Here is a 27,085-nt window from a genome sequence, read left to right as displayed (position 1 = left end):
GCCCAAGAGTCAAGCCAGGTAGTTCTGCCTCTGGAGAAACAAAGGGCAGTCAGACTGCAGACAGCCTGTAAGGCTGTGTGGCCACTGGGCCACCCGACCAGGCTGGCAGTGCCTTGTCGGATGCTGAAGGCTGAACTCTGTCTCATCTGTGAGGTGAGGCGATTTGAGCCAGAGAGTCAGGCACCCCGTAGCCAAGCCCTCCTCTCTGGGCACCTCCTTGGGGTTCCGTCAACCCCATCCAGCCCATGCTCTCCAGCAACAAGGACGAGCTGCACTGGCTGCGCGTGGCTGAGCAGGAGTACTCTCTGCAGCACACCAGGGAGCAGGACTTTGAGATGAACGGCCGAGCCCTTTGCATCCTCACCAAGGGCGACTTCCCACTCCGCTCCCTGGGTTCAGGTCGGGGTCACTCACTGGCTTCTCTGATGCAAACCGGGGGGGAGCGGGGGTGGGGGTGGGGAGCTGTCTTGCTCCCTCCCTCTCCCTTCCCCATTTCCATCCTAAGGCCTCTGCGTAGCATCTCCATCAGCACGAATCTTGTGACGGACATGCCAGCTGACACCTGGTCAGCAGCCTGCCCTCCCGCGCCCCCCTCCCCGCTTCAGCTGACGTTCTGTATGAGTTGCTCCAGTACATCAAGACCCAGCGGCAAGCTGTGGCATGTGGGCCCTTTTTCGGAAGAGCTTTCAGGCAGAGGGGGCCCACTCAGCCCTTCCCCTGCTGCCTGGAAGGTGAGGAGGCTCTCTGAGACACTCCCCCAGATTGGCCTCATCAGAGGGCAGAGCTTCTTCCTGGCAAAATGATGAAAGAGGCAGCATTGTGGGCCAGGCTCCCCATCTCCCCCTGCCCTGCCTCCCCAACTCTCACCCCTGCCCTCTGTGACTGTCCTCTAGCCGAGGGGCCTTGCCTCTCATCTCCCCCTTTCTCTGCTCTCCTCTCCAGCAGAGGGTTGTTTATGTGGCATCCCTCTCTTCTCCTCCTGATCTCTCCATGGAAATTGCTCTCCTCAGGGTCTCCAGGGACCTGCACACAGGGCTGTTCATGTCACTCCCAGTCCTTACTGCTGCAACCTTCCAGCTGCTCGGGCCAAAATGCTGGATGTCATTTTTGATTACTTTCTTTCTCTCTCATCCTCATCCCAACTGTCAACAACTCCTGCTGGCTCTACCTTCAAGATCTACCCAGAATCCAACCACTTCACACACCTGTAGTGCTGCCCAGGTCCAGCCCCTGCCTCCTCTGGAGAACCTCCTCACTGGTCTCCTTGCTTCTGCCCTTGATCTCCTATGATCTATTCTCAACAGAGTAGCCAGAGATTCATAAGTCAGGTCATGTTACTTCTTTGCTCAAAATCTTCCAGTGGCTCTCATCTCACTCGTCAAAGCCCCAGTCCATACAACGACCTCCCTGCCCTCTGCTGTCCTCTCCCACTCCTCTCCCTCTTGCTCATGTTTCTCCAGCCACACCAGCCTCCCTGCTCATTGAACAAGCCAGAGACACCCCTGCCTCAGGGCCTTTGCACTTACTGTTCCCTCTGCCTTGCAATCTCTTCTTTACATGCCCACATAGCTCACTCATCTACCTCCTTAGGTGTCTGTTCAAATGTTATCATGTCTGTGAGGCATTTCCCAGAATTCCCTATTTGCCTTGTACAGTAGTACTTTATCCCTTCCCCCCATATTGTATACTACTTCTATTTCCTTTTTTATTTTAATCATCTGTCTTCCTCCCCCTCCCTACCCCACTAGAATATAAAGCTCCATGAGGGCAGAAGCTCTTTTCAGTTTAGTGATGTGTCCCCAACATTCTTAGAACAATGCCTGTCTCATTGAAGGTCCTCCATCAATAGTTATTGGGTGGATGAAGAGGGCACCTGGGTTCTGGACCTGGCTCTGTCACCTCTTGGCACTGTGAACAATTTTACAGATGAGGGAGCAGGTTTGAGAAACTAAGTTACTTGTCTGGGAGCTAGGGTTAGCACCTGGGCTGTCTGGCCCTCACCCACACCCTCCAGTGCTTCCCTGACCTTCTAACCAGGGGCTGGGTGTGGGGAGAGCACTAGGAGTGCAGCCCCACGGGCTCCCGCGCATGTCACTGAGGGGGTCTGGGTTGGGGGAGGCTCTGGGCCCAAAGAATCGATGGTGCTCCTCTGCTTGCAGAGGGGATCGGGGCCTCCTGCAGCAGCCATCAGCCCTGGGGCTTGCCAGCTCCTTGAGCCATGTGGATGCCCCTGGCCTGGCCAGCTGGCCCCTCAGCAGGCAGGAGTCCCTCAGTTTATCTCACTGTGTGGAGCTCAGCTGCAGGGCTGAGGGAGTCTCCTCCTTCCCCACGATGCCACAGGCCCCCATTGATGGCAGGATCACTGGTGAGTAGGAGGCTGTGCTCCCCTGGCACACAGGAGGGAGGTGTGCTGAGGCTAAGTCCCAGAGCGGGGTGGGTGACAAGGAGGACGGTTATTTTGATCTGGGGAATGAGAGGGTCTGTGCTTGGCAGTGGTGTGTGGAGTAATTCTCCTGTGTGCTGGTCACAGTCTGGTCACAGCAGGCAGAAAGTGCTGCCCGGGATCGCCAAGCCCACCCTATGTCCAGGCCAGGGACGATTTACCAGTCATAGTTCAGACAGTCAGACTGGCCTAGGGTATGCCCCCTCCCCCTTTAAAACTTTATTTTTATAATTAATTTTTAAAAATTAATTTATTTTTGGCTGCTTTGGGTCTTTGTTGCTGCGTGTGGGCTTTCTCTAGTTGTGGCAAGCGGGAGCTACTCTTTGTTGCAGTGCGTGGACTTCTCTTTGCGGTGGCTTCTCTTGTTATGGAGCACGGGCTCTAGGCATGTGGGCTTCAGTAGTTGTGACTCGCGGGCTTAGTTGCTCTGCGGCATGTGGGATCTTCCCAGACCAGGGATCGAACCAGTGTCCCCTGCATTGGCAGGCAGATTCTTAACCACTGCATCACCAGGGAAGCCCCAAAACTTTATTTATTTTTAAATAGTTGAGTGTTTACTATGTGCCAGGCTTGGTTCTAAGGCTTTTATTTAACCCCACAACAGCCCTCTGAGGTTGGTATTATTATTAGCCCCATTTTACAGATAAGGAAAATGAGGCACAGAGAGGTTAAGTGACCTTCGCATGGTCACACAGCAGTAAGTGGCAGAATTGAAGTGTGAATCCAGGCAGTCTGACTCTAGGGCCTGAGCTCTAATCAGGTGATATACTTCTCCACATTCATTGTTAAAGGACCGACTAACAGGTAACCAGATGGACTGACAGATAAGCTGACTGCCTTCCCAAAGTGTGCTTTCTAGTCATGGCGGGGCCACTACATTTATCCTAAGACACCACAGAGGGGGCAGAAACTTAGCTCCTGGGTTGAAAGTGACTGGGAGTCACTGAAACACAGTTATTTGATTTTAATATAATGCTTAACATTCTTAGAGCACTTACTCTGTACCAGGCACTGTGCTAAGGGTCTTTTGGTCGATTATGTCACTTAATCCTCACATCACCCAACACGAGGAAACTATGGCTCAGAAGAAGTCCGGTAACCTGCCCTCCACGCCCGAGCCAGGTGGCCCAGGTGGGACTTAAGAGCTTGCGCCCAGGCTCCCTCTGCCACTTGCCCTTCATGATAGCACGTTCGATTTTCCAGAACCTCCTGTTAGGGTGCTGGCTGGATAGGATGGATGTTACAATCCTGATTTAATAGAGATCTGGGAGGTTGAGTGACTGGGCCGGGGCAGAGAGGGACCTGGAGACAGGGTTCCAGCCGCCAGCCACTGGCCAGTGCCCCCGCCACCTGCCCCCGGGCGAAGGGTGTTGGCTTTGGTGTCTGAAGAGCTGGGTTAGGCTCCCCATTCCGCCTGCTCCTTAGGAGCCTGGTGACTGGGTTATGTCCATACCTCTCTGAGCCCATTTCCTCATCCCTTCCTGGGGGTAAAGGTCTCCACCTGTTAGAGTCAGGATGATTGAATGAGATGAGTAATGAGGCCCCACGTGTGGCTGTTTCTGTTAGTACCATCGTCTTCACCATCCCGCTGCACGCCTGGGCCCCGGCTTCGAGAGCCCCAGAGCACCTTTCTCATGCTCGTCCTCACAGCTCCATGAAGGCGCCCCGTCTGCACCCTCTGTGCTCAACCGCAGACTGCCAGCTGCTGTGGGATTACAAGTATCAGCTGCTCTCTGACACCTGGTACCAGCCCTACATCAAGTGGGAAGACAATAATGCCAAGATCTTCTGAGTTGTGGATCCAAATGGGCTTGCCAGATTCTGGGGAAACCACAAGGTGAACCTCAGCCAGCGGGCAGGATGATCTCAACACACATGACGGGGCAGGGGCCACAGTGGACCCCTCAGCACTAGGGGACAGGCCTCAACTGATGGGAGCTTCACCAGCAGCCCCAGAAGTGTTGGGAGCATTTTTTTCTTAAATTTTTTTCTTTTTTTTTAAAATTTTATTTATTTAGTTTTTATACAGCAGGTTCTTATTAGTTATCTATTTTATACATATTAGTGTATGTATGTCAATCCCAATCTCCCAATTCATCCCCCCACTCCCCACCCTCATTTTCCCCCCTTGGTGTCCATACGTTTGTTCTCTACATCTATGTCTCAGAAGCCTTGCAAACTGGTTCATCTGTACCATTTTTCTAGGTTCCACATATATGCGTTAATATACGATATTTGTTTTTCCCTTTCTGACTTACTTCACTCTGTATGACAGTCTCTCGGTTCATCCACGTCTCTATAAATGACCCAATTTCGTTCCCTTTTATGGCTGAGTAACATTCCATTGTATATATGTACCACATCTTCTTTATCCATTCTTCTGTTGATGGGCATTTAGGTTGCTTCCATGACCTGGCTATTGTAAATAGTGCTGCAATGAACATTGGGGTGCATGTGTCTTTTTGAATTATGGTTTTCTCTGGGTATATGCCCAGTAGTGGGATTGCTGGGTCATATGGTAGTTCTATTTTTAGTTTTTTAAGGAACCTCCATATATTCTCCATAGTGGCTCTTGTTGGGATCATTTTATTTTGGGAGATTCCGAGGGACAGGCAGTTACTTCTTGAGGATGGGGACTGTCCCTGGAACTCAGGAATCTTGCCTTCTAATTGCTTAATTCCACCTTTCCTTAGCATTTGAGGCTTTCAAAGCACGCTTACATGAATTGTGCATCATTTGCTGTTAAGCCAGGTGAGGAAGCTGGTACCCTGGAGGAAGCTGGGACAGAAACCCAGGTCTCAGGCCCTGCAGAATCATCAGCTGTCAGGGCTGGAAAGGCCTGGGGATGACCGAGGCCAGCATTCCTAACGTGAGGAGCGCCCATACCTAAATGGGTGTCTGCCAGGGGATTTTAGGTGGTTTACTCCAAATTCTAATAATTATTTATTTTAATAAGCATTAGGATTACAAAATTTAACTACTTTGTCAATCTCATGATTGACAGTGGTGATATAAAACCAGTGTGCTAGTCTATAAATAAATTCATTTAGGTTAAAAAGAGTCTTTAAAGAAAACTAGTAACAATAATGATCAGGCTTCCCTGGTGGCGCAGTGGTTGAGAATCTGCCTGCCAATGCAGGGGACGTGGGTTCGAGCCCTGGTCCGGAAAGATCCCACCTGCTGTGGAGCAACTAAGCCAATGTGCCACAACTACTGAGCCTGTGCTCTAGAGCCCGCAAGCCACAACTACTAAGTCCACATGCTGCAACTACTGAAGCCCTTGTGCCTAGAGCCCGTGCTCGGCAACAAGAGAAGCCACCACAATGAGAAGCCCCGCGCACCACGGCGAAGAGTAGCCCCCGCTCGCCGCCATTAGAGAAAGCCCATGCGCAGCAACAAAGACCCAACACGGCCAAAAATAAATAAATAAGTTAAATAAATTAAAACAAACAAACAAAAAACCAATAATGATCATCTGCAATATATAGCATCTCCTAAAATGGCACAGCATTTGATTGCCAAGCATTGCTCAGAGGGCTTTGCCTGTATTAACTCATTTAATCCTCACAACAACCTCATGGGGTGGATATTATCAGATGGGGAAACTGAGGCACAGAGAGGTGTATCAACTTGTCTCAGTGTTTGCAGCCAGTAGGTGGCAGAGCAGAGACCTGAATCCAGACCATGTAGCTCTGGGCGCCACCCTGTTTTGTGGCCTCTGGGTAGTGCTGGTGGCTGGAAGGATGCAAATGACTAAAGTTTGGGTGTGCTTATCTGGAGGGAGGGCAACTGAGGCCCCAAGGGCAGCAATTCCATTTAGTGAGCACAGACCACATGTTAAGCACTGTGCTAAGTGCTCTCATGGATTAACTAATTTAATGCTCACAACAAATCTGTGAGATTGATGTTTTTATTTTCATTTTATAGCTGGGGCAACAGATGCAGAGAGGTAAAGAAACTTATCCAAGGTCACACAGCTGCCAAATGGTGGAGCTGGAGCTTAAATTGACACCAAAGCCCACCCTCTTTGTCCCTACTCTGCACAGTCCACTCCCCAGAGAGAGGAAAACCTGACTTGGTCAAAGTCACACAGCTAGGTGGCAAGGCCCTCATGCTACCCCACCATGCTGTCTCTCCTACTAACTATATATTTATTTGTTACTACTCGTGACATTTGCCATTTAAAAGCAACATGCAATTCACTCCTGGCCCATGGGTCTCAGTCAAGTAGGTGACAGAACCATCCCATTGTTTCTTCCCACACCCCTCCCACTCCGGCCTTCCCCTGCCTTTCTCCTTCCCAATGCATGAGAACTTTCATATTCCCTAACAGACCCCTGGGCTGAGGGGCTTAAGAAACCATCCAGTCCAACCTGCTCCCTCCCAGGCCTGGAAGGAGCAGGGTGGGGAGTAGGGGGTGATGTGGGGCTGCTTTTCCTTCCAGAAGCAGGTGAACGTGACCTATGAGATGTCACATGCCTTGTGCCCCAGCATAATCTGAACATCTTTAAGAAGGAACCCGGGCAGAAACTCCTGTTCAGGTGAGTGGCCTAGGGGCCAAGATGCCAGGTGGAGTGGAGCTGGGGTGGGGTGGCCTGGAAGACCTCTGCAGCTGGGGCACGGGCTGATCTGCAGCTGGGGCCTGAATTCCAGATTTCTGAAGACACCCAGGAAGATCAATCAGGACAAGGGCAACAGCAGGGAGCTTCTGGAGAGCCAGGAGCAGGACAGAGTGGACTTTAAGGAGGAGATGCTGGAAGTCTCTCTGTGAAGGACATGTGGACTCCAGACACCGGGCACCAACAGGTCAGAGACTGAGTCTCCCACGAAGGCAGCTAGCTGTTCCTCCCTCCTCCCAGGGCAGCTGGGTTTTGCACTCTCGGATCAGAGCTGGTGTCTCAGACCTCAAAGCTGCCTGGGGACCTGGAACAGCTGAGAACCGGCAGGCCTCGCCTCCAGGACACTGTGGGGGCATTCTTTGGATAGGGCAGCCCTGGTTGCTAAGTGGGAGCACAGGGAGTGAACTTTCTCCCTACCCTGCCCCTTAGTACCTGCCCAGCTCAGGAGAGGAAGCCAGTCGCTGAGAGAACATCCAGCCCAATTCCTTCAATTTACGGAAGAAGGAAGCAGAAGTCCCTCACTGAGCCTCAGTTTTCCTCATCTGCAAAATGGGCAAGCTCATGAAAACCACCCTCAGGGGGCTGGTGCATGAAATGGAAAAAAGAATTACTGCTTTGTCAACCTTAGTAATGATAACAATGATGATGCCTGACAGTTAAGTGCTTACCATGTGCCAGGCCTTGTGCCAAGGGTTCTACCTATATTTTATCTCATTCAATTCACATACCAACCACCGGAGGTTTAAAGATGGGGAAATGGAGGCAGAGGCTTGCAGAGCTGGGATGCTTCCCTCGAACCCAGTGCTGTGACCTGTTTTCTTTTAGTGCCTCGAAATGTGATGGGCACTTCTCAAGCAGAGGCCATAGCCCTACCTCTCTGCCCTCAGCATCTTCATAAACAGTTTATTTCACCTGGCCCAACTCCCTTGTCCTCAGTTTTCAGTCCTTGGCGACTCTGATCATGACCCAGTAAAGATCGCCCACGCCGCCCACATCCTGGCTTCCTATGCTCCTATACCCGTATCTGCCAATTGACCTTGGGCAAGTTATTCTATCTCTTTGGAGCCTCATGTTTCTCATCTGCAAAATGGGGATGCTATTCCTAACCTGACATCACAGGATTCCCAGAAAACTTGAATAAGACCGTAGTTGTGAAGTACGTGACTGCCGTCCGTATAAGGAGTTAAGAAAACTCTGCAAACGCAAAGCTGCTCTAAAGCATGAAAATGCCTCTGCTATTGGTTCAGCTTCTCCTCGATGCTCCCCAGCCCCCCAGGTACCTCCTGATGGGGTCAGAGCCTCTGCCCTTGCAACCCCGGGGAAGCTGGCGGAGAAAGGGAAGGGAGTGTTTTCAGTTCATTGAAAACAGAACTTCCTGGATTCGCATCTTCTTTTCTGGAAGGAGGAAACCACCTTTGCCTCTTGCCTCCAGCAGGTCAGGAAAACACCCCCACCGGCCACCCCCATCTGGCTGGACCTAATCTGGCCTTGGGTCACTGTAGCCGAGAAGCTGATTTGGGACTCAAAGCTGTGACTGCTCATAAGCAGGGAAAATCCTGGCTTAGTCCCGTCTTAGGCCCTGGACAATTCCACACTAGAAGAGGCCAGGCAGGGGCCTTGGCCAAAAGGTTTAGCAGGAAAATCCTAGGCCCCTTTAGTCTTCCTGAGACTGTTCCATCTCCTTGACTTTGCTCCAGGATGAACCCATGCCCCATAGCTTTTCTCATCATCCCCAGCCCAGAACTACATAAGTGGACTGGGAGGGACCATCGAAATCAACTTGTCCAGCCTCTCCTCTTACAGACAAGGCAGCTGAGGCCAGAGAGGGGGAGTGACATGCCCAAGGACATACAGCCCAACTCAGCGTGCTGCCTCCTCACGGTGCCTCATTTCTAATTGTCTCGCATCTCATGGGTCCAAGACGTAGAGGTTTAAATGAGAGGATGGAGTCATAAGTCACTTCTTCCAGTTATGATGTTGGCATCTGCCTGCTGTTGTGTTAATGGTTGTCAACAGCTGCATATCCCAAAGACTATGTCTTTACGGCGGTGGGGGGAGGGGGAGTGTTAAATCTCACCCAACGCTGGGACCGTTGGGGCCAGGAGTGAGAAGTGGGCTTGAGCAGAGTCCACCACCCCAGACCCCAGATCCCTGGACTCTCCACTCAGCTCTGGACTGAGCTGCACCCCGTTTCTCCAGGAACTTTAGGCCCTGGTCTGGGATGGATGCCTGGGTGCCAGGAATAAAGGGATTCATTCAGCCTTTCCTTCCATGAACATTAATTGAGCACCTCCTGTGTACCTGGCACGAAAGGAAGCTCTGGGTTTCTATCCATTTTTTACACAATTAAATTCCTGAAAAGTGGGGGGGGGGGTCACTGAAAACAACATATATCAAGATGGACTTCCTCACAAATCATCTTAACAAGCAGGAAATAGAGTCCCATGGTTCGAAAAAGTAGGCAGCCACGTCCTTTTTTGCCAGATTACATTAATGTCAACAGGAAATAAAGAGTTTATGAAAAAAAAGTGAGTGTGTTAAGAAGTTCATGATACAAGTCACTGTCTCCATCCAGTCAAGCCATTTACAGCACTAACCCAGGAGCATGGGCTCCATCACGTCCACCTTCTCCTTATGTGGATCCTTTTTTTTTTTTAAGATTTTTTTTTGATGTGGACCATTTTTAAAGTCTTTATTGAATTTGTTATAATACTGCTTCTGTTTTATGTTTTGGTTTTTTGGCCACGAGGCACGTGGGATCTTATCTCCCCAACCAGGGATCAAACCCGCACCCCCTGCATTGGAAGGCAAAGTCTTAACCACTGGACCACCAGGGAAGTCCCTCCTTATGTGGATTCTTGCCAACAAAGTCTTTTTCTCTTGAAAGAAAGCTCCAGATCTAGCACTTCCCCCCCAGCTTTACTGAGACATGATTGACGTATAATGTTGTGCAATTTTAAGGTGTACAATGTCCAGCACTTTCTCCCATCCTAGTGGCCCTGCCACGTCTCAAGGCTCTTACTGCAGGAAGCCTGGGCTGATGCTGGTGACCCAACGTCTTTCTCATGCAGGATCCTAGTTGTGACAGCCTTTCTTGGCTTCTTCCTCTGGTTCCTCCCTATGGTGTTAATCTACATTTTCTAGTCAAGTGTTCTCTTAAGTTTTATAGAGACACACAGAAAACACACACACTTACAGAGCAAGGGCCTGATGCCTCCAAGACATCCGGGGTCTGGTGGTGAACGTGAAGGTGGCCCAGGCTCAGGAGGAGCCCTGTGCAATGCTGGTGTCAGGTCCCCTGGGTCCCCTCGTCCACACTGGCTTGACCACTCAGTTTGATGACCTCTGAACTAAGCCACTCCTGGGACAGCCCCAAGATTTGGGTGGGGAGTTTTGAAGTGGGTTGGCCTGAAATCAGAATGTGCATGTTTAAAAAATATTTTTAGTTTTTAAAATTTTATTTATTTATTTAGGCTGCACCACTCAGCATGCGGGATCTTAGTTCCCTGACCAGGGATCGAACCTCTGCCCCCTGCAGTGGCAGCTTGGAGTCCTAATCACCTGACTGCTGGGGAAGTCCTCAAAATATGTTAATCGTGATCTTAATTTTTTAAAGTCCCTAATGCTTGTAAATTAACTGCTCCTGTGGGGAGGGCTGGGGGTGGTATACAAAGGAGAGTTGGGCCCTGCCCTTGGGAAGTTCACACATCAGTGGGGGAAGCAGAAGTAGCTGACAAGCGGACTTTGTTGCAGTCCCCAGGGGGAGGTCACTGAGAGGTGAATGTGGAGAAAGTAGTGGCTCTGGTGAATTCTGCTTGGGGGGCAGGGGCAGGGAGAGTGTCCTAAGGAGATCACACAGGCTTCTGCTCTGTTTTTCTCCTTCCCTTTTGGAGGGGTGAAGTCTGGAGGTGCAGTGTGGAGGAGGGCCTTCTGATCATGAGGGGTCAGGGAGAATGTGGGGTGCAGGGCAAATGGGAGCAGGGCAGACTGCAGAGGCCCATCCCTGCGGGAGGGCAGAGGGGGTCCCTGAAGTTCATGCTGGGGTCAGCCTGGCTCACTCAGACAGGGAAGCAGACCAGGATGGGGGCTGAGACCCTGAGAGGGTGAGGAGAGAGCCTTTAGGAAGAGGGAGGGGGCCATCCTGTGTCTGACCCATGAGGAATGCAGGGGGAAACTCCCAACAGCACCACCTGCGCATAACTTATTTCATGCGGCAGCTGATGCTATGAGGATATAATACATTGCTTGAAGCCCGTCCACAGGGAGAATTCAGTTGTTCACCCAACAGACTTTACTGGGAAGTGCGGTCCCAGGCCCTGTGCTGGCCCTGTGCACCATGTCACAGGAGCCCGACTGGCCTCTGACACCCAGATCTAGGCTTGGGATGGACAGTTTATTAAAACTGTGCTCTTTTCTCAGGAATGAAGTGAAACTGGAAGGAGAAATGGTGAGAGGAGCAGCTGGCCGGGGATGGGGGCACGTTCTCCGCAGGGGCAGCTGAGCCCTGTGGTTCACTGCCCAGAGCAGAGTCTGAGGTGGGAGCTGGGGCCCATTTCAGGGTTTTAGGAGGGATGAGCAGAATCCAGCACTCACCTCAGATAGAGCTGCACTGGCCCACTGACGCTCAGATGTTTTCACGTCTGTTCACATTAAATGAACTCCGTGTGGTAAGGCTAATGCATGGAGCTCATCATGGCTTCTACCGGCAGTTACAGAGGCCTTTGATGATAATAAATGATACAGTAAGATAACAAACAAATAATAGTGTGACAAACATAATGAAAATATGCACTTTGGCAGACAAAATCAGAATCTGAAACCCATGTAGCAAAAACATGGAGGTTTTTTTGTTTTGTTTTTTTACTTCTAGGCAAAGACAATTCAAGGTCACTCCCAAATACAAAGATGAGTGGAATGAACAAATGAGCCTCCTCCTGCACCCTTCCCCCGCCCTCAGGTAGCTTCCCAGTTTGTCATCCCAGGAATCTGGAATAAAGTGTGGGAAGGACGCGTTCCCTCCAAATCCAGGGATATGCCTCAGCAACTCCTGAGTCCTGTTAATAAGTCCTCCCTGTACTAGTGACCTCTCTGACGCCTGCTGGTGCCTGGCCCAGTGCAGGGCGCCCCCCTGATTTCTCACAAACCCTGTGGTCTAGTCTGGTTTCACCGCTTAGGATTCTAGGGACACTCAGGCTGCAGGCTTCTCTCCATGGAAGAGCCTGCAGTTTAAAACGTTCACCAGGTGGCGCAAAGCCTCTTGTGTTGGTGTTCGGGCCACTTTCTGCTGAGTGTCTGTTCTGTGACAGAGCATGCCCGCCCTCTCCTACTAAGATGTGAGTACAACTCTCCAGCTCAGGCATGCTCTGTAAGGAGACATCCAGCCCCTGCTTGAATACAGGGATGGGGAGCTCACCACCTCTCTGGGCAGAGTTAGTAGCAGGAGTGAGGGTGGAATTGAAGGTACCAAAAAGCTACTTGTTCAGTGATGTCACCCACCCTTTCCCAACCAGCAGGGCAATGGTTTCTGAAATTCCTAGATTCCCAGTCTCTTTGTTGGGAGTAACTTATCTGCTTTTCTTATCACCTTTTCCCTGAGTAGTTTACCAACTTTCTGAGCAGAGGCCAGAGGTGTGTCAAAAGTCTATCTACCCTCACCCACACACTCAGCCACTGATTTGGAATCAAAAGGACTGAGGCTCCCTCAGTTCCCTGGTGGCTTTTAGTGAAGTCAGCCTCCTGGGCCTGTTTCTACATCTGTAAAATGAGTAACAGCATCTTCTGCCCTACTTGCCACATATTCTTGAGAAACTTCAAATGAAATAATGTATTCATTTACTTCACAAATATTTATTAAGCACCTACGATACACTAGGCACTGTTCTAGAAACTGGGGAATACAGTGGTAACCAAGACAGATGAGTAAGTGATAAACACAGCATATGGTGTCAGGTGGTGATAAGCACCATGAAAGAAAGTAAGACAGAGTTAAATGAAGGGGCCAGTTTTAAATTGAGCTGCCAGAGATGTGAAACGCTTGTGAAAGTAGAAGCAAGTCATCGTCACGTACATCAACTTTCCCCCTGCAGTCTGCTATTTATTTATTTTTGGCTGTGTTGGGTCTTCATTGCTGTGCATGGGCTTTCTCTAGTTGTGGTGAGCGGGGGCTACTCTTCGTTGTGGTGCGCGGGCTTCTCATTGTGGTGGCTTCTCTTGTTGCAGAGCACGGGCTCTAGGTGCACATGCTAAGTAGTTGTGGCGCACGGGCTTAGTTGCGCTGTGGCATGTGGGATCCTCCGGGACCAGGGCTCGAACCCGTGTCCCCTGCAGTGGCAGGCGGATTCTTAACCACTGCACCACCTGGGAAATCCCTGCCTGATCCCTTGTATTTGGCCTATAGTTCCCACCATAAAAGTCACGCCTGATATAGTCAATGTTGTTAGTTTCTGTTATGTGCAACAAAACTCAATCCTAATGGGTATGAATAATGCAGACGGGAAGGCCGGGAGGAAAAGACCAACATGGCCCAGGACTATCCCTCTCTATCCCCCTCCTTTGCCCATGGGGGAGCCACAAGATAAGACCAATGAGATCATAAAGTCTCCTGAACAGACCTTAACGTTCCAGGTTACTCTAAACACCCCAACTCAAGGAAGCCCTGTGTATTGTTCACAGTGCTCTGGCTGGAAAGCCCCAGGGTTCTAAATATGGCCCTTGAAATCCCAGTAATTCTGATCAGGAAGGGATTTCCCCTCAGTCAGATGATTGCCCACTCCAGCCAGTGACATGCTTAGGTTCTCAACCTGTGGCATGGGATGGGGGTGGGGTGCATATCAGGTTCTCAGCAAGGTTGCAGGATACAAGATCAATTTACAAAAGTTAACTGTATTTTTATAAACTAATAATGAACATCTGAAAATGAAATTTAAAAGCAATTCTATTTACAGTAGTATCAAGAAGAATAAAATATTTAGGAATAAACTTAAACAAAATGCTAGAGATATCCTCTGAAAACTACAAAGCATTGTTGAAAGAAATTAAGGAAGACCAAAATAAATGGGCAGGGACTTCCCTGGTGTCCAATAGTTAACACTCTGCACTCCCAATGCAAGGGGCCGGGGTTGGATTCCTGGTCGGGGAACTAGATCCTGCATGCATGCCGCAACTAAGAAGTCTGCATACTGCAACTAAGAAGTCCACATGCCACAACTAAAAAAGATCCTACATGCCGCAACTAAGATCTGTTGCAGCCAAAATAAATAAATAAATAAAATGAATTTTTAAAAATGGGCAAACATCCCATTTTCATGGATGGGAAGATTTAATATTGTTAAGGCGGCAGAACTCCTCAAATTGACCTATAGATCCAGTACAATCCCTATCAAAATTCCAACCTTTTTTTTAGAGAAATGGAGACGCTGATACTAATAGTCATATGGAATTGCAAGTGACCCCCCAATAGCCAAAACAATCTTGAAAAGAAAAACAAAGTTGGAGGACCCACATTTCCTGATTTCAAAACTTACTGCAAAGCTACAGTAATCAAAACAGTGTGGTACTGGCATACTGATAGACATGAAGATCAATGGAATGGAATTGAGAGTCCTGAAAAAATAAATAAATAAAAGAATTGAGAGTCCTGAAATAAACCCATACATCTATGGCAACTGATTTTCAATAAGCATGCCAAAAGTATTCAGTGGGGAAAGAATATTCTCTTCAACAAATGGTGTTGAGAGAAATGGATATCCACATGCAAAAGAATGAAGTTGTACCCTTACTTCACACCATATACAAAAATTAACTCAGAATGTATCAAAGACATAAATATAAGAGCTAAAACCATAATACTTAGAAAAAAATGAGGAGTAAATCTTCATTACCTTGGATTAAGTAAGAGTTCCTTAAATATGATAGTAAAAGCACAAGCAACACAAGAAAAAAAGTTGACAAATTAGACTTCATTAAAATTTAAAACTTTTGTGCTTCAAAGGATACCACCTAGAAACTAAAAAGGCAACACAAAAATTGGAGAAAACATCTCCAAATCATGAATCTGACAAGGGACTTGTATCCAGGATAAAGGAAGAATTCTTACAACCTAATAAAAAAAAGGCAAATAGCCCAATTAAAAATTGGGCAAAAGACTTAAATAGATGTTTCTCCAAAGAAGATATAAAAATGGCCAATAAGCACATGAAAAGATGCTCAACATCATTAATCATAAGGAAAATGTAATCAAACCACAATGAGGAGCTTCCCTGGTGGCGCAGCAGTTGAGAATCTGCCTGCCAATGCAGGGGACATGGGTTCGAGTCCTGGTCTGGGGAGATCCCACATGCCGTGGAGCAACTAGGCCTGTGTGCCACAACTACTGAGCCTGCGCGTCTGGATCCTGTGCTCCGCAACAAGAGAGGCCACAGCAGTGGGAGGCCCGCATACCGCAAAAAAAAAAAAAAAAAAAGACAATAACAAGTGTTGGAGAGGATGTGGAGAAGTTGGAACCCTCATATATTGCAGATATGCAGCTGCTATGAAAAAACAGTTTAGCATTTTCTCAAAAAGCTAAAGTAGATTTACCATATGGTCCAGGAATCTCATTCCTAAGCATATAACCAAGAGAATTGAACATTTATCTATATCTATATCTATATCTATATCTATATATATATATATATACACACACAAATGTTCATAGCAGCATTATTCATAAAGCCCCTCCCCCCAAAAAAACCCCAACCCAAAGAAACAAACTACTGAATAATGGATAAACAAACATGGCAGATCCACACAATGGAATATTACTTGGCCACGAAAAGGAATAAAGTTCTGATACATGCTATAACATGGATGACCTTGAAAACATTATGCCAAGTGAAAGAAGGCAAATACAAAAGGCTACCTATTGTATGATTCCATTTATATGAAATGTCCAGAAGAGGCAAATTCATAGAAATAGACAGTAGATTGGTACCTGCCAGGGGCAGGAGGGAGGAGGAAATGGCAAGTGACAGCTAATGGGTATGGAATTTCTTTTCAGAGTGATGAAAACGTTCTGGAATTTGACAGTGGCAATTGACACACAACTGTATGAATATACTAAAAACTGCTGAATTGTACACTTTAAAATGGTGAACTTTATGGCATCTGAATTAGAGCTCAATAAAGGTGTTACTAAAGAGAAAAAGAGTTTATGAGCAAATAGAGCCCCTGTGTAGAGTGTCAGTTTCCTCTAAGAGAGCAGCAGGTCAGGGGCACTTTCCTAGGGATATGGGAGTGGGACACAGCATAAAGGTTAAAACCCAGACTTTGAATCCTGATTGTTGTGAGTTTGAATCCTGCTTCCACCTCTTCTGAACTGTGAAATGTTAGGAAATTGACTGTGAGTCTCTCATCTGTAAAATGAAAATAATCTCTACTTTGTAGGGTTCTTATAAGGATTAACTTCATGGTAGCTTAGAGTATTCAATAAATGATAGTTATTTTTATTATTATTTTCTCTTGGACACAGAGGAAGGAGGTCTCTGGAAGGAAACTCTGGCCTTGGATGAAAAATGGGAAGAAGAGGCCCAGTTTCAATAAATAGACAAACAGACTTCAGGTTAGCTTGGGCTAAAGGCATATGAAGGGCCCTCTCCAGGCATGGTGAGTGCTCAGTGTGGGTCGGGAGGATGATTGAAGAGAGAAAGAGTACAGATACTCAGCCTCCCACTCCTACTGCCAGGTCTCTGGGTTAGAACTAGGAGACAAATTGGATACGTTATTATTATCACATTCTGTTGCCACAACTTTTCTCCCTTATTATTGGGAAGTGGCTGGGAGCGGCTCTGCATTCTCAAATTAGACGTGAGCACCAAAATCAGCCCAGGTTCCCCTTGGCTGAGCTGGTCATTCCACATTCAAATAAACAGCAGCAGCTGATGATTAGGACCAGCATTTCAGAGGGGCTGAATGTTTTCTTCTCATCAATATTTGATTCGTGTGGAATAACAGATGGTTATCTCATTCTTTGCACGCTTTAGGTACTTTTCAAATTTCCTACAGGAACGAGGTATCTGATTAAAGTGCTATTAGGAAAATCATAATAAGCATGATTCATGCCTGCACTGCCATTTGTCTAGACTTTTCTTTCTCATATCTCACGTGGCTCTATCAAGACAAGTATTTGTGAGCAGTATCAGTCAGGGTTCAATTGGAGGAAAACAGAAACTATGTCAGCTAATTTTAGCAGAAAATGAATCAGAGGTTTACAGTGTCATTGGAAGGGCTGGAGGGGTGGGTTCCGGGTAGAACCTCCAGCAATGTTCCAGAACACCACCACCAGAAAGCAACATGCTGGAATCCTGCTGCTAAAAAGTACACAGCTTCTCTTGATCTTGCTTGTTCCAGCAGCAGCTAAATCCACAGAAAGATCTGGGAAATGTACTTTTCAGTTTTCCAGCCTATGAAGTAGAGGAAGAGACCCTTGGAGGAGGTTGGGATGAATGTGAATGGGGTCAATCATCAGGACAAACAAGATTTTAATATTTAATAAAATTTAAATAAATTTAACATTTAATACATTAAAGTACATTTAACTTTGCTCAATACTTACTTGAGGTAAACAACTGATGGTCCTTTTTTTGTGTATCTGTGTAAAATTTGTATCTGCAGCGTGAAATGACTTTTTCCCATCTGTGAAGTCTACAAATTTACCCCTGAAGCCCTATCTGTGACACAAGCCCTTGAAATGTGAAGTGGTTTCCTTTGAGAAGTGCTCATATCTGACTCTAAGTGCTTTGCATTTGGCTGACACTGAAGTGAATAATTGCTTTCTCTACAGGAAGTGAGAAACTCTTGTGCGTTATGGGAAGCAAGAGCTTCCTTATATTCTCTTGAGAATAATGAGCACTTCCTGGAGGAAACAATATAACTTGATAAGTTGCATATTTTTTTTCAATTAAAGAACCAGCTACTCAAGCATAAACTCAGAGTCCAAGAAGCATCTGAGAAGATGCCTAGCTTCACTAATAATCGAATAATTCAAACAAGAGTGAGTGACTGATGGATTGACAGCAATGAACAGGCTCAGTGGTGTTGTAAGTGGGAAGAAGCAGCCACATTCACAAACCACAGCTGGAGGTGTGAAGAGGTGCAAAGTTTTGGAAGGGAATTCGGTAGAGTCTACTAAAGATTTAAACGTGTCTCCCTTTTAACCCAGCCACTCTATTTCTAAGAATATACCTTTCAGAAATGTTCTCACATAACACAAAAATATATCTAAAGAGAGATTCTCCGAAGCACTGGGTTACAATCACAAAAGCTTGGAAAAATCCAAATGACTAGCAGTGGGATTTGGATAAATAAATACAATGAAATACTATGCAGCTAATGTAAAGAAAAGCAGATCTGTAAGTAGTGACGTGGAATGGACATGTGGACCCCAGGTGCAGGGCTGGGGGGTCTCTTGGTCATTTGCCAAATGTTGATGCTATCCTTGTCTACGAACGTTTGAAATTGGTAAAACCGTGATTCAGAGAACATGGCACAGCGAGGCTTAGGTTTGGTTATATAATTTATATAAACTGTATCAAGGAATTAAACTAAAAGCATGGGATATTCTCTAGTCTTCATGTCTTCCACTAAGTCATGAGAATTTTACTTACCTCTCAGTGCCTCAGGTGGAAAAGGAAAAGTTGAACTTGGATGTCCGAATTGTCAACCACCTTGGGTTTAAAAGAGGAAGGGGTGACCTAGCTGTGGACAAGCCGATTCGGGCCCACCCCCTTGTCGCCCCCCCGCCCCGTGCTTGCCTAAGTTGAGTTGGGAGTGGGGGCTGGGAGTTCCACTCCAGCTTTTGAAAATTTCAAGGAGAAAAGTTAATCTGCAGAAGGCTGAGGAGCCAGTGTGTGTAAAATGAAATTTTCTTCATGTCACCTTGCATGGGAAATGCAGGGACATTGCTGAACACCCCTCCCGAGTATTGACTGTTTCTTGGAGTTCTGAACCCTTTCACACACTGAGTTAAAAAAAGAAACTATCTGGGGCTTGGAAGGGAGAAGGGGGTCTTCCCTGCTCTTTGGCCAAAAACTCCAAGACAATGTTTATTGTGGAACCACCACCACAAGAACATCTAGGGAAAAAAAAAAGCAAGTTGTGGAACAGTATATATTGAATGCGCCCATCTGTGAAGATGATGATGATAATAATAATAAATGAGACTATGCTATTTTCTATTAAAAGTATCCCAGAAGAGCATATTCAAAACAGCGACTCTCTCCCACATGTCGGGGTGTTATGGGGTCCCTGGTGTTTTAAGTCTCATACACAGATATGCATTATTATAGCAGTGCAACAGCTCTGCTCTCAGCAAAGTTCGCCCAACAGGCTTGCCTGCCTGTCAATAAGGCTCTTGCTTTGATAAGACTTTCATAGTCTGTCCTGGATAGCTCATTTTCTGGTTCCCTGGTGGAAGTAGAGTGATCTTATCAATTGAGAGCACAGTCACCTGCTAATGCAAAGGTCCACCTATTCCTTGAAACACAGCTCCTTCTGGGTTGGATCCTAGTGCCTGAAATCCCACCATCTGATAAGTTTCCCCAGGGAATTTCAGGACAGTCAGAAGAGACTGGACCTCAAGTCTCACCTTGTGGGCAACCTCTGCAGGTGGAAACCTGGTCCTACACCATACTTAAGTGGAAGGTCAGCGCTGACTAAGAATGAAAGTCACTAAGGGCAGAAAAAAGCTGTGAATAACACTCTAGGGATCAAATTTGGCTTTAGTTTCTTCAATACTGTTTTCACATTTTTTATTTCAAGATGAATTATTTTCTCTTTTATTTCATTTTATTTGCTTATTTTTTAGAGCCCATAAAGGGAACACTTTGAAAGTAGCAGGATGGCACTGTCATCTGTCTGTCACGCACCCCTTCTGCTGGACAGGCAATTAAAGTGAGTGCCCCTAAGTGCTTCCTCCAGCAGGAAGAGGACTGTCCCAGTGGGTTCCTGACTCAAAGGAGATGGGCAGCTGAATCGTGAACCTGGATCAGAGTTAGCTGGGTAGGGGTGCCGGCACCTGGAGACCCTGGAGACTGCTGAATGGCCGTCTGTGAAAGACTGTATATTAGTTCCCTGTAGCTACTGTAACAAATTGCCACAAATTTGGGGGCTTAAAATAACCAATTTATTCTTTCACAGGAGACCAGAGGTCCAAAATCAAGGTTTCAACAGGGTTGGTTCCCTCTGGAGGCTCTGAGAGAAACTCCATTCCGTGCCTTTCTCCTAGATTCTAATGGTAATCCTTGGCATCCGTTGGTTTGTAGATGCTTCACGCCAATTTCTGCCTCCATCTTTACGTGGCCCTCTTCCCTCTGTGTATCTAAAATAGCCTTCTGCTTTTCTCTTGTAAGAACACCTGTCATTGGATTTAGGGCCCACTCTAAATCCAGGATCTCTCATCTTGAGGTCCTTAACTTAATGACATCCACAAACACTTTTTCCCATAGGGTCACATTCACAGATTCCAGGAGTTAGGACTTGGACATATCCTTTTGGGGGTCATTGCTCAGCCCACTAATGAGAGGGATCCACTGGGACTGAGGACAGTTGCTGCTCTCATTGCCCTTCAAGCTACTGCAATTATTCCTGGCATGTTGCAAATCTCTCTTTGCCTAATAATTTGCATAACCTCCTATCTGTAAAAGAGGTCCCAGCTCCTGGGGACTAAACTGCATCATTTCAGTCTAGACCTGGCAGGAAGATGGGTGTAATGAAGCCCATTTGCAAAGGAAACTGGGATGCTGAATGGAAGGAGAAATAGACAGGCATCTGGGGTCAGGCGGCCAGCTCCTGAGGAACAGGGCCTTCTTGAAACTCCTCTCTTCCCCTCTGCTTATTGTCACTCCCAGGCCTTGTCCTCCCCATGAGCCCTCCCAGATGGGAATATTTGATTTGGGTTTGTTCAGTGGCCAGAAAGCCAGAGCCACTGCTTGGCATTCTCTTTGGGAGGGAGGTCGTGACAGACAGGGCCCAGCTCACAGCCAGAGTTTCTCAGGGTGACATGTTTGAGACCCCATGTGGATAGGAAGGAAGCTTCCTGTGAGACATAGCAAACTGGAAGCTGTCACTGTGGGAGATACTCCAGGAATCCTCCCTTCAAACCCTCTTTGCTAAAGGGGCAAGCCATTTCTATAATTTGCCCGGTGGGAACCGGCCAGGGAAATACTGTTAACTAATTTTCAGTAACAGGGGATTTCCCTGGTGGTGCAGTGGTTAGGAATCCGCCTGCCAATTCAGGGGACACTCGTTCGATCCCTGGTCCTGGAAGATCCCACGTGTCGCGGAGCACCTAAGCCCGTGTACCACAACTACTGAGCCTGCGCTCTAGAACCTGTGAGCCACAACTACTGAGCCCGTGTGCCACAACTACTGAAGCCTGTGCACCTAGAGCCTGTGCTCTGCAACAAGAGAAGCCACAGCAATGAGAAACCCAAACACTGCAACAAAGAGTAGCCCCCGCTCGCCGCAACTAGAGAAAGCGCGTGCACAGTGATGAAGATCCAATGCAGCCAAAAATAAATTAATTAATATAAAAAATGTCAATAACAGGATACATAAATAATACACATTTACTATAGAAAAGTGGCAAAGAATTAAAAAAAACCATCTATAATTCCAAAGGAAAGGTATCTAAAATATTTAAGTGGTTGTATTTCCATTAAAAAAAAAACACACACACATGGGCTTCCCTGGTGGCGCAGCGGCTGAGAGCCCGCCTGCCGATGCAGGGGACACGGGTTCGTGCCCCGGTCTGGGAAGATCCCACATGCCGCGGAGCGGCTAGGCCCGTGAGCCATGGCCACTGAGCCTGCACGTCTGGAGCCTGTGCTCCACAATGGGAGAGGCCACAACAGTGAGAGGCCCGCGTACCGCAAAAAAAACCCAAAAAAAACACACGTGTAGGGTGTTCCCTGATGGTCCAGTGGTTAGGACTCGGCGCTTTCACTGCCATGGCCCTGGGTTCAATTCCTCCCTGGTCAGGGAATTAAGATCCCACAAGTCAAAAAAAAAAAAAAAGAAATTAAGAGGCCCCCTGTCATGGGGCTTAAAAACAAACAAATAAACAAAAACTAAAAAACTCATGTGTATGTTTTAACATCATTTGGATTACTCTGCATATGCAGTTTTATATCCTGATTTTTCTACTTAATGTTGTGTCATAACATATATAAATGAAAGTAAACTGTGTTTATGAGGTGGTGTTAAACACTGACAATGAAGTTAAACGTTTATTATGTGCTTATTGATTACTTTTAAATTTGTATTTATTTTTGCATCCTTTATAAAATAAGGAGAGTATTGCCTGTATTATTCATTGCAAATAATTTTTTCTAGTTTGGTTATTTGTCTTTTAACATTTTATGGTGTTTTTGATGGGCAAAAGTTTATAACTTTGACTTGTAAATTCTACCATTCTGTTCTTATGTGATTCCTCTCATTATTGTTGGTTTTGGTTTTTATTTCAACATTCTTTTATTGAACCATGTATACTAGTGTAATATAAAGAAACCATAAGAGTTTACAGGAAGATTACCAAGACTGATGTCATTAATTCAACATGAGGCTTCATATACTGAAAACAATTCATCTTCATTGTAGAGCATAGAACCTTAAATTTTTGAAAAGCTAAATAAAGCAGTCTCCCTAACTTCAAATCTGTTCCATGAACACGTCTTGCATAATCATCTGACATAATTTTAGGTGCTATACTAACAGCAAATAATTTAACAATAACTTTAACAAAACAATTTTAGCCAAAAAAAAAAAACAGTATAAAATTCTGGTCAGTCGTATTTTTTTTTAGTGATGTGGTAAAGGCTATAAATTATTGAGTTCCCTGCCCCCTGAGGATCTGGAGTATCCCTGTATACAATCAAACAATGTAAGTATAAAATGTTATTGTTAAACTATTAATTGCATAAGGAAAAAACATAGACTTCACTATAGCAAAGATGACTACTAGCTTTGGTTACTATTAGATTCAACCATCACCATTCACCAAATTTTCTGAGTACCCACTACAAGCCTGGCACTATTCTAGGCACTGGGGATACGATGAACAAAAACAATAATAGTTTTTAATCATCATGGGACTTGCATTCTGCTGTGGGAAATAGAGAAAAACAAACACAAAAAAAATAAGAATTGTAAGTGTGGTAAATGCTATTAAGGAGACAAACAAGGCTTTGCTATAGTCTTTGAAAGCTGAATTGTGGAATCCTAAAACCTAAAAATAAAAAATTCATGAAGAGTTACATCAGGATGACATAGATTCTGGGACTTCCCTGGTGATGCAGTAGTTAAGAATTCGCCTGCCAATGCAGGGGACATGGGTTCGAGCCCTGGTCCGGTAAGATCTCACATGCCGTTGAGCAACCAAGGCCATGTGCCACAACTACTGAGCCCACGTGCCACAATTACTGAAGCCTGCGTACCTAGAGCCCATGATCCGCAACAAGAGAAGCCACCGCGATGAGAAGCCCGAGCACCAAAACGAAGAGTAGCCCCGCTCACCGCAATTAGAGAAAGCCTGCATGCATCAACAAAGACCCAACGCAGCCAAAAAAGGGAAGGAAGGAAGGAAGGAAGGAAGGGAGGGAGGGAGGGAGGGAGGGAGAGAGGAAGGAAGGAAGGAAGGAAGGAAGGAAGGAAGGAAGGAAGAAAAAGATGATCTAGATTCTACAGAGCTTTGCTAATGTATAAGAAAACTATTGACACTGCCAGTGAAAACAGAGATCAATCTTTCATTGTCAAAGCTATTGGATGGCATTACTTGGCAATATAGTATCCTCAGAAGATAATTAACCTCACAGTTCCACAGAGTTAAAAAGCATGTAAACATGATACTAAAAAAAAAAAAATTTAAGAGGCGCTTAAGGAGAGAGGACAACCAAATGTAATGTGGTATCCTGAATGGAATGCTGAAGCAGAAAAAAACAAAAACTAAGGAAGTCTGAATAAACTACAGATTTCAGTTAATAAAGTATCATCACGAATTATAACAAATGTACCATACTAATGTAAGATGTTAATAATGGGAAACTGGGTGGGGCTATCTGCATAATCTTAATTTTTCTGTAAATCTTAAACTGTTCTAAAAAAATCAAGTATACTTAAAAAAACATATATAAGATGGCTTCAGGAATTACAGTGGAAGGGAGGGGAGTTAGTAAAGACTTAAAGAAATTAAGAAATGAGAAGCCATAAAACTCTGCAATGTGAAATTAAAATATAACTCAAGAAATTCAAAGAAAACCTGCAGATACTTAAGTTATGATCTCTATTCATACTACAATCTTCCTAGGACAGAGATCAATGGGTTTTTCATGCAAACTAAATAACTCTGCATCACAACATAAGCAGGCAATAACATCCCTGGAGTGCACAATAAGCACTTTAGATCCTATTTAACAATAATGACCAATAGGCTATATGTATGTCACTGTCCTGAAATTGTCATAAAATGCCTGGACAAGGATCAACCTCATAGGTCTTACTAAATTTTGCTTACTTCAAGAAACAAGTTTATACTTACTTCAAGAAAAATAAGCAAAGAGGAGACTTGGTAAGGGGGACAGGGAGAAAGGATTATGTATGAAAGGAGAAAAATGATTTCCTGGTCTAACTGGAAGCAATTTTGCCACTATTATTAACCTACTTTAATGCCATACAAATTGGTATAAATAGTTCAAGGTAGTAATAAAAGCTCTGAATTTATATCAGTTATCTTCTTTCCAATCAAAAGAAATAAGTGTTTTCTATAGCCTAACTTAAAACACCTAGCAGGTAACTCAATGTCTGATGACTTGGGAGGAACTAATCTCTCAATGTCTCAGTTTGAGAGATAGTCAGGAAAAGTGTGAGGAAAACAACGGAGGATGATAATCTCTAAATTGTAGAGTGTGAAGTTTGCATAACAGCATAAAATTGGAGTTACCACAAGAAGTAATTTTAGAGACAGCCATCGCAAAATTAGAACCTTACATCTAATACAAAGTACAGCCACAGCAGAAGCCTGATCAGGTAAATGAGATAACAATTTCACTCATCAGATACTATGGAATATTAACCACTGAAGAATCATTTAGCCAAGATAGTATTATATACTTAAATCTAATTGAGATAATTAGATGATGAAGTCTATTCCTTCTCTATTACTCCCCAGCCCCAAAGGAAATCCTACAAAACAGAGATGTTTGTTATTCTAAAGACTTCTCTCACAGGAATCTAAAATATATAATCGGAAAATATTCAAGAAGAAATGCAATAATTAGCATTTCCCCAGCAACTCCTGTTTGCCCCACTGTGAGGAGAATCACACACTGCTTCCTGCTGAAACGAGAAAAAGGAGAGGTGAAGTGTGAAAACTTCCAAGTACATCGATCAGTGACGTTGCATCTGGCAGATTGGAAAAGTATCAACATTGCCACAAGAACTGTCAGCGATGGAAGTCAAGAGAAGAAAACGAGGTTTTCCAATAAACCACAGCCCAACCCAAGGGACAAAAATCGCCCCTCACTCCCCAACCACTCCATCCTCAAGCCGCCTCTGAGCCAGACATGCTCTATAACCCACACCAATTCCCCATCCAGGTGAAAACAATCCAAGAATCTTCTAGAACCTCCACTTCCCACTTTCCATAAGATCTGCACTTCTGGGGGCCAGGCCTCTGGGGAAAACAGCGGCCAGATCCCACCCTCCTTTCAAGGTGGAAGAGGCCCGGTCCCTCGAGTGGGGCTTCCCGGGGTGGGGGGGCGGGCTCACGGAGCTGACCTACTGGGACGAGAGCAGGGAACAGGATGGGGATCAAGAAGTGAGCTGGGGTTGGTGAGACCACGCGACGGCGGGAAGAAAGGGATGCACTGGAGTCTGGGGCTGGGCGGGGTGAGGGCCGGGGAGGCAGGTGGACGGGAGAGGGCCGGGCTGCGGGAAAGGAGCCGGCGGAGTAGGGGGCGGGAGGTGAAAACCTGACCCTCGACAGCGGCGAAGAGGAACCGGTGGCCAAGAGGGGTCGGCGATCGCGGGCAAGGGCTGGGGGGTGGAGCTGGGCACGGACTGCAGGGCCGCAGTGGAGGGGACGCTGGGGAGCCGCGCACTCACTGCTCTGCGACCCCAAGAACGCGGACCGGAATTTCTTCAGCGGGGTCCAGAGGTCTCCGCCCGCGGACGTGAGGGAGCTGGAGGAGCTACCGCCGCCTCAGCCCAGGGGCCTCTCGCGCCGACGCAGCACCCACCCGCTGACAAGAGATTTGCGAGGAAGGGCGAGCGCCGAGCTCCTGCGGCTCCTGCGGCTCCTGCAGGGCCCGGCGGCGAGCGAGGCTGACGGCAGGGATTCTCCATACAGAGCAGCAGCCCTCGGAGTAGTCTAGCGCCGAGCGAGGCCCGCGGCTGAGAAGCGAAGCAGGGCGGTGTCGGAAGCAGCCATGGGTGTGCTTGGACATCCGGGGGCTCGAACCGCTCCCTTCTCAGCGCCCGGAGACTCGGGTGAGGGCGGCGGGGCCCGAGCGCGGACGCGTCCGGACCCTCTTTCCGCGCGCAGCTTCAGCGCTGCCGCCGCCACAGCCCAGCCCGCTGAGTGCGGGGCGCGGGGCGAGCCTCTCATTATTGTTTTTATTCTTACAAAGCCCTTCATCCAAATTTAGTTATCTACCTTTTTTTTTTAAAGTTTTTTTTAAAGTGACGTTATTGTTATATGTAATGCTTTAATTCGTCTGGAAAGTAGTGTTTTATACTACAGCATAAAGTGTAGATCTAAACTGATCCTCTGATTTTCAGCCACTTTCTCCAACGTCATTTGCTGCATAATAAATTCCCTCTTCTTTTTGCTTTGTGAGCTTTCTTTCTCAATAAATTCGTATGGTATTTTGAATGGCTTCAGAGCTTTGTTTTTTTTTTTTCTGATTGATTTGCCCATTAATTCTTGTGGATGCAGCCTTGTTTTACTTCTTTGTTTATAATACATTTACTATCCAGCAGAGAAAATGTCCCT

The 27,085-nt window shown here is 46.4% G+C and overlaps 1 protein-coding gene across 1 annotated transcript; it reads left to right on the top strand.

Annotated features, from left to right (window-relative positions):
- The first annotated feature begins 266 nt into the window (after positions 1 to 266).
- ETV7 (ETS variant transcription factor 7) lies at positions 267 to 26,465 on the top strand. Its single transcript, XM_060163919.1, is given in 8 exon segments — positions 267 to 399; positions 606 to 731; positions 4,138 to 4,280; positions 6,888 to 6,924; positions 6,927 to 6,984; positions 7,097 to 7,202; positions 7,999 to 8,082; positions 26,214 to 26,465. Coding segments are annotated over 8 exon segments (870 nt in total). The 5' UTR covers positions 267 to 335.
- Positions 26,466 to 27,085: the final 620 nt, after the last annotated feature.

Source organism: Lagenorhynchus albirostris, chromosome 10 (assembly GCF_949774975.1).
Source record: "Lagenorhynchus albirostris chromosome 10, mLagAlb1.1, whole genome shotgun sequence".
NCBI classification, from domain to species: Eukaryota; Metazoa; Chordata; class Mammalia; order Artiodactyla; family Delphinidae; genus Lagenorhynchus; species Lagenorhynchus albirostris.
Note: the sequence above shows the minus strand (reverse complement) of the source record. Positions and strands in the feature narration are given on the sequence as shown.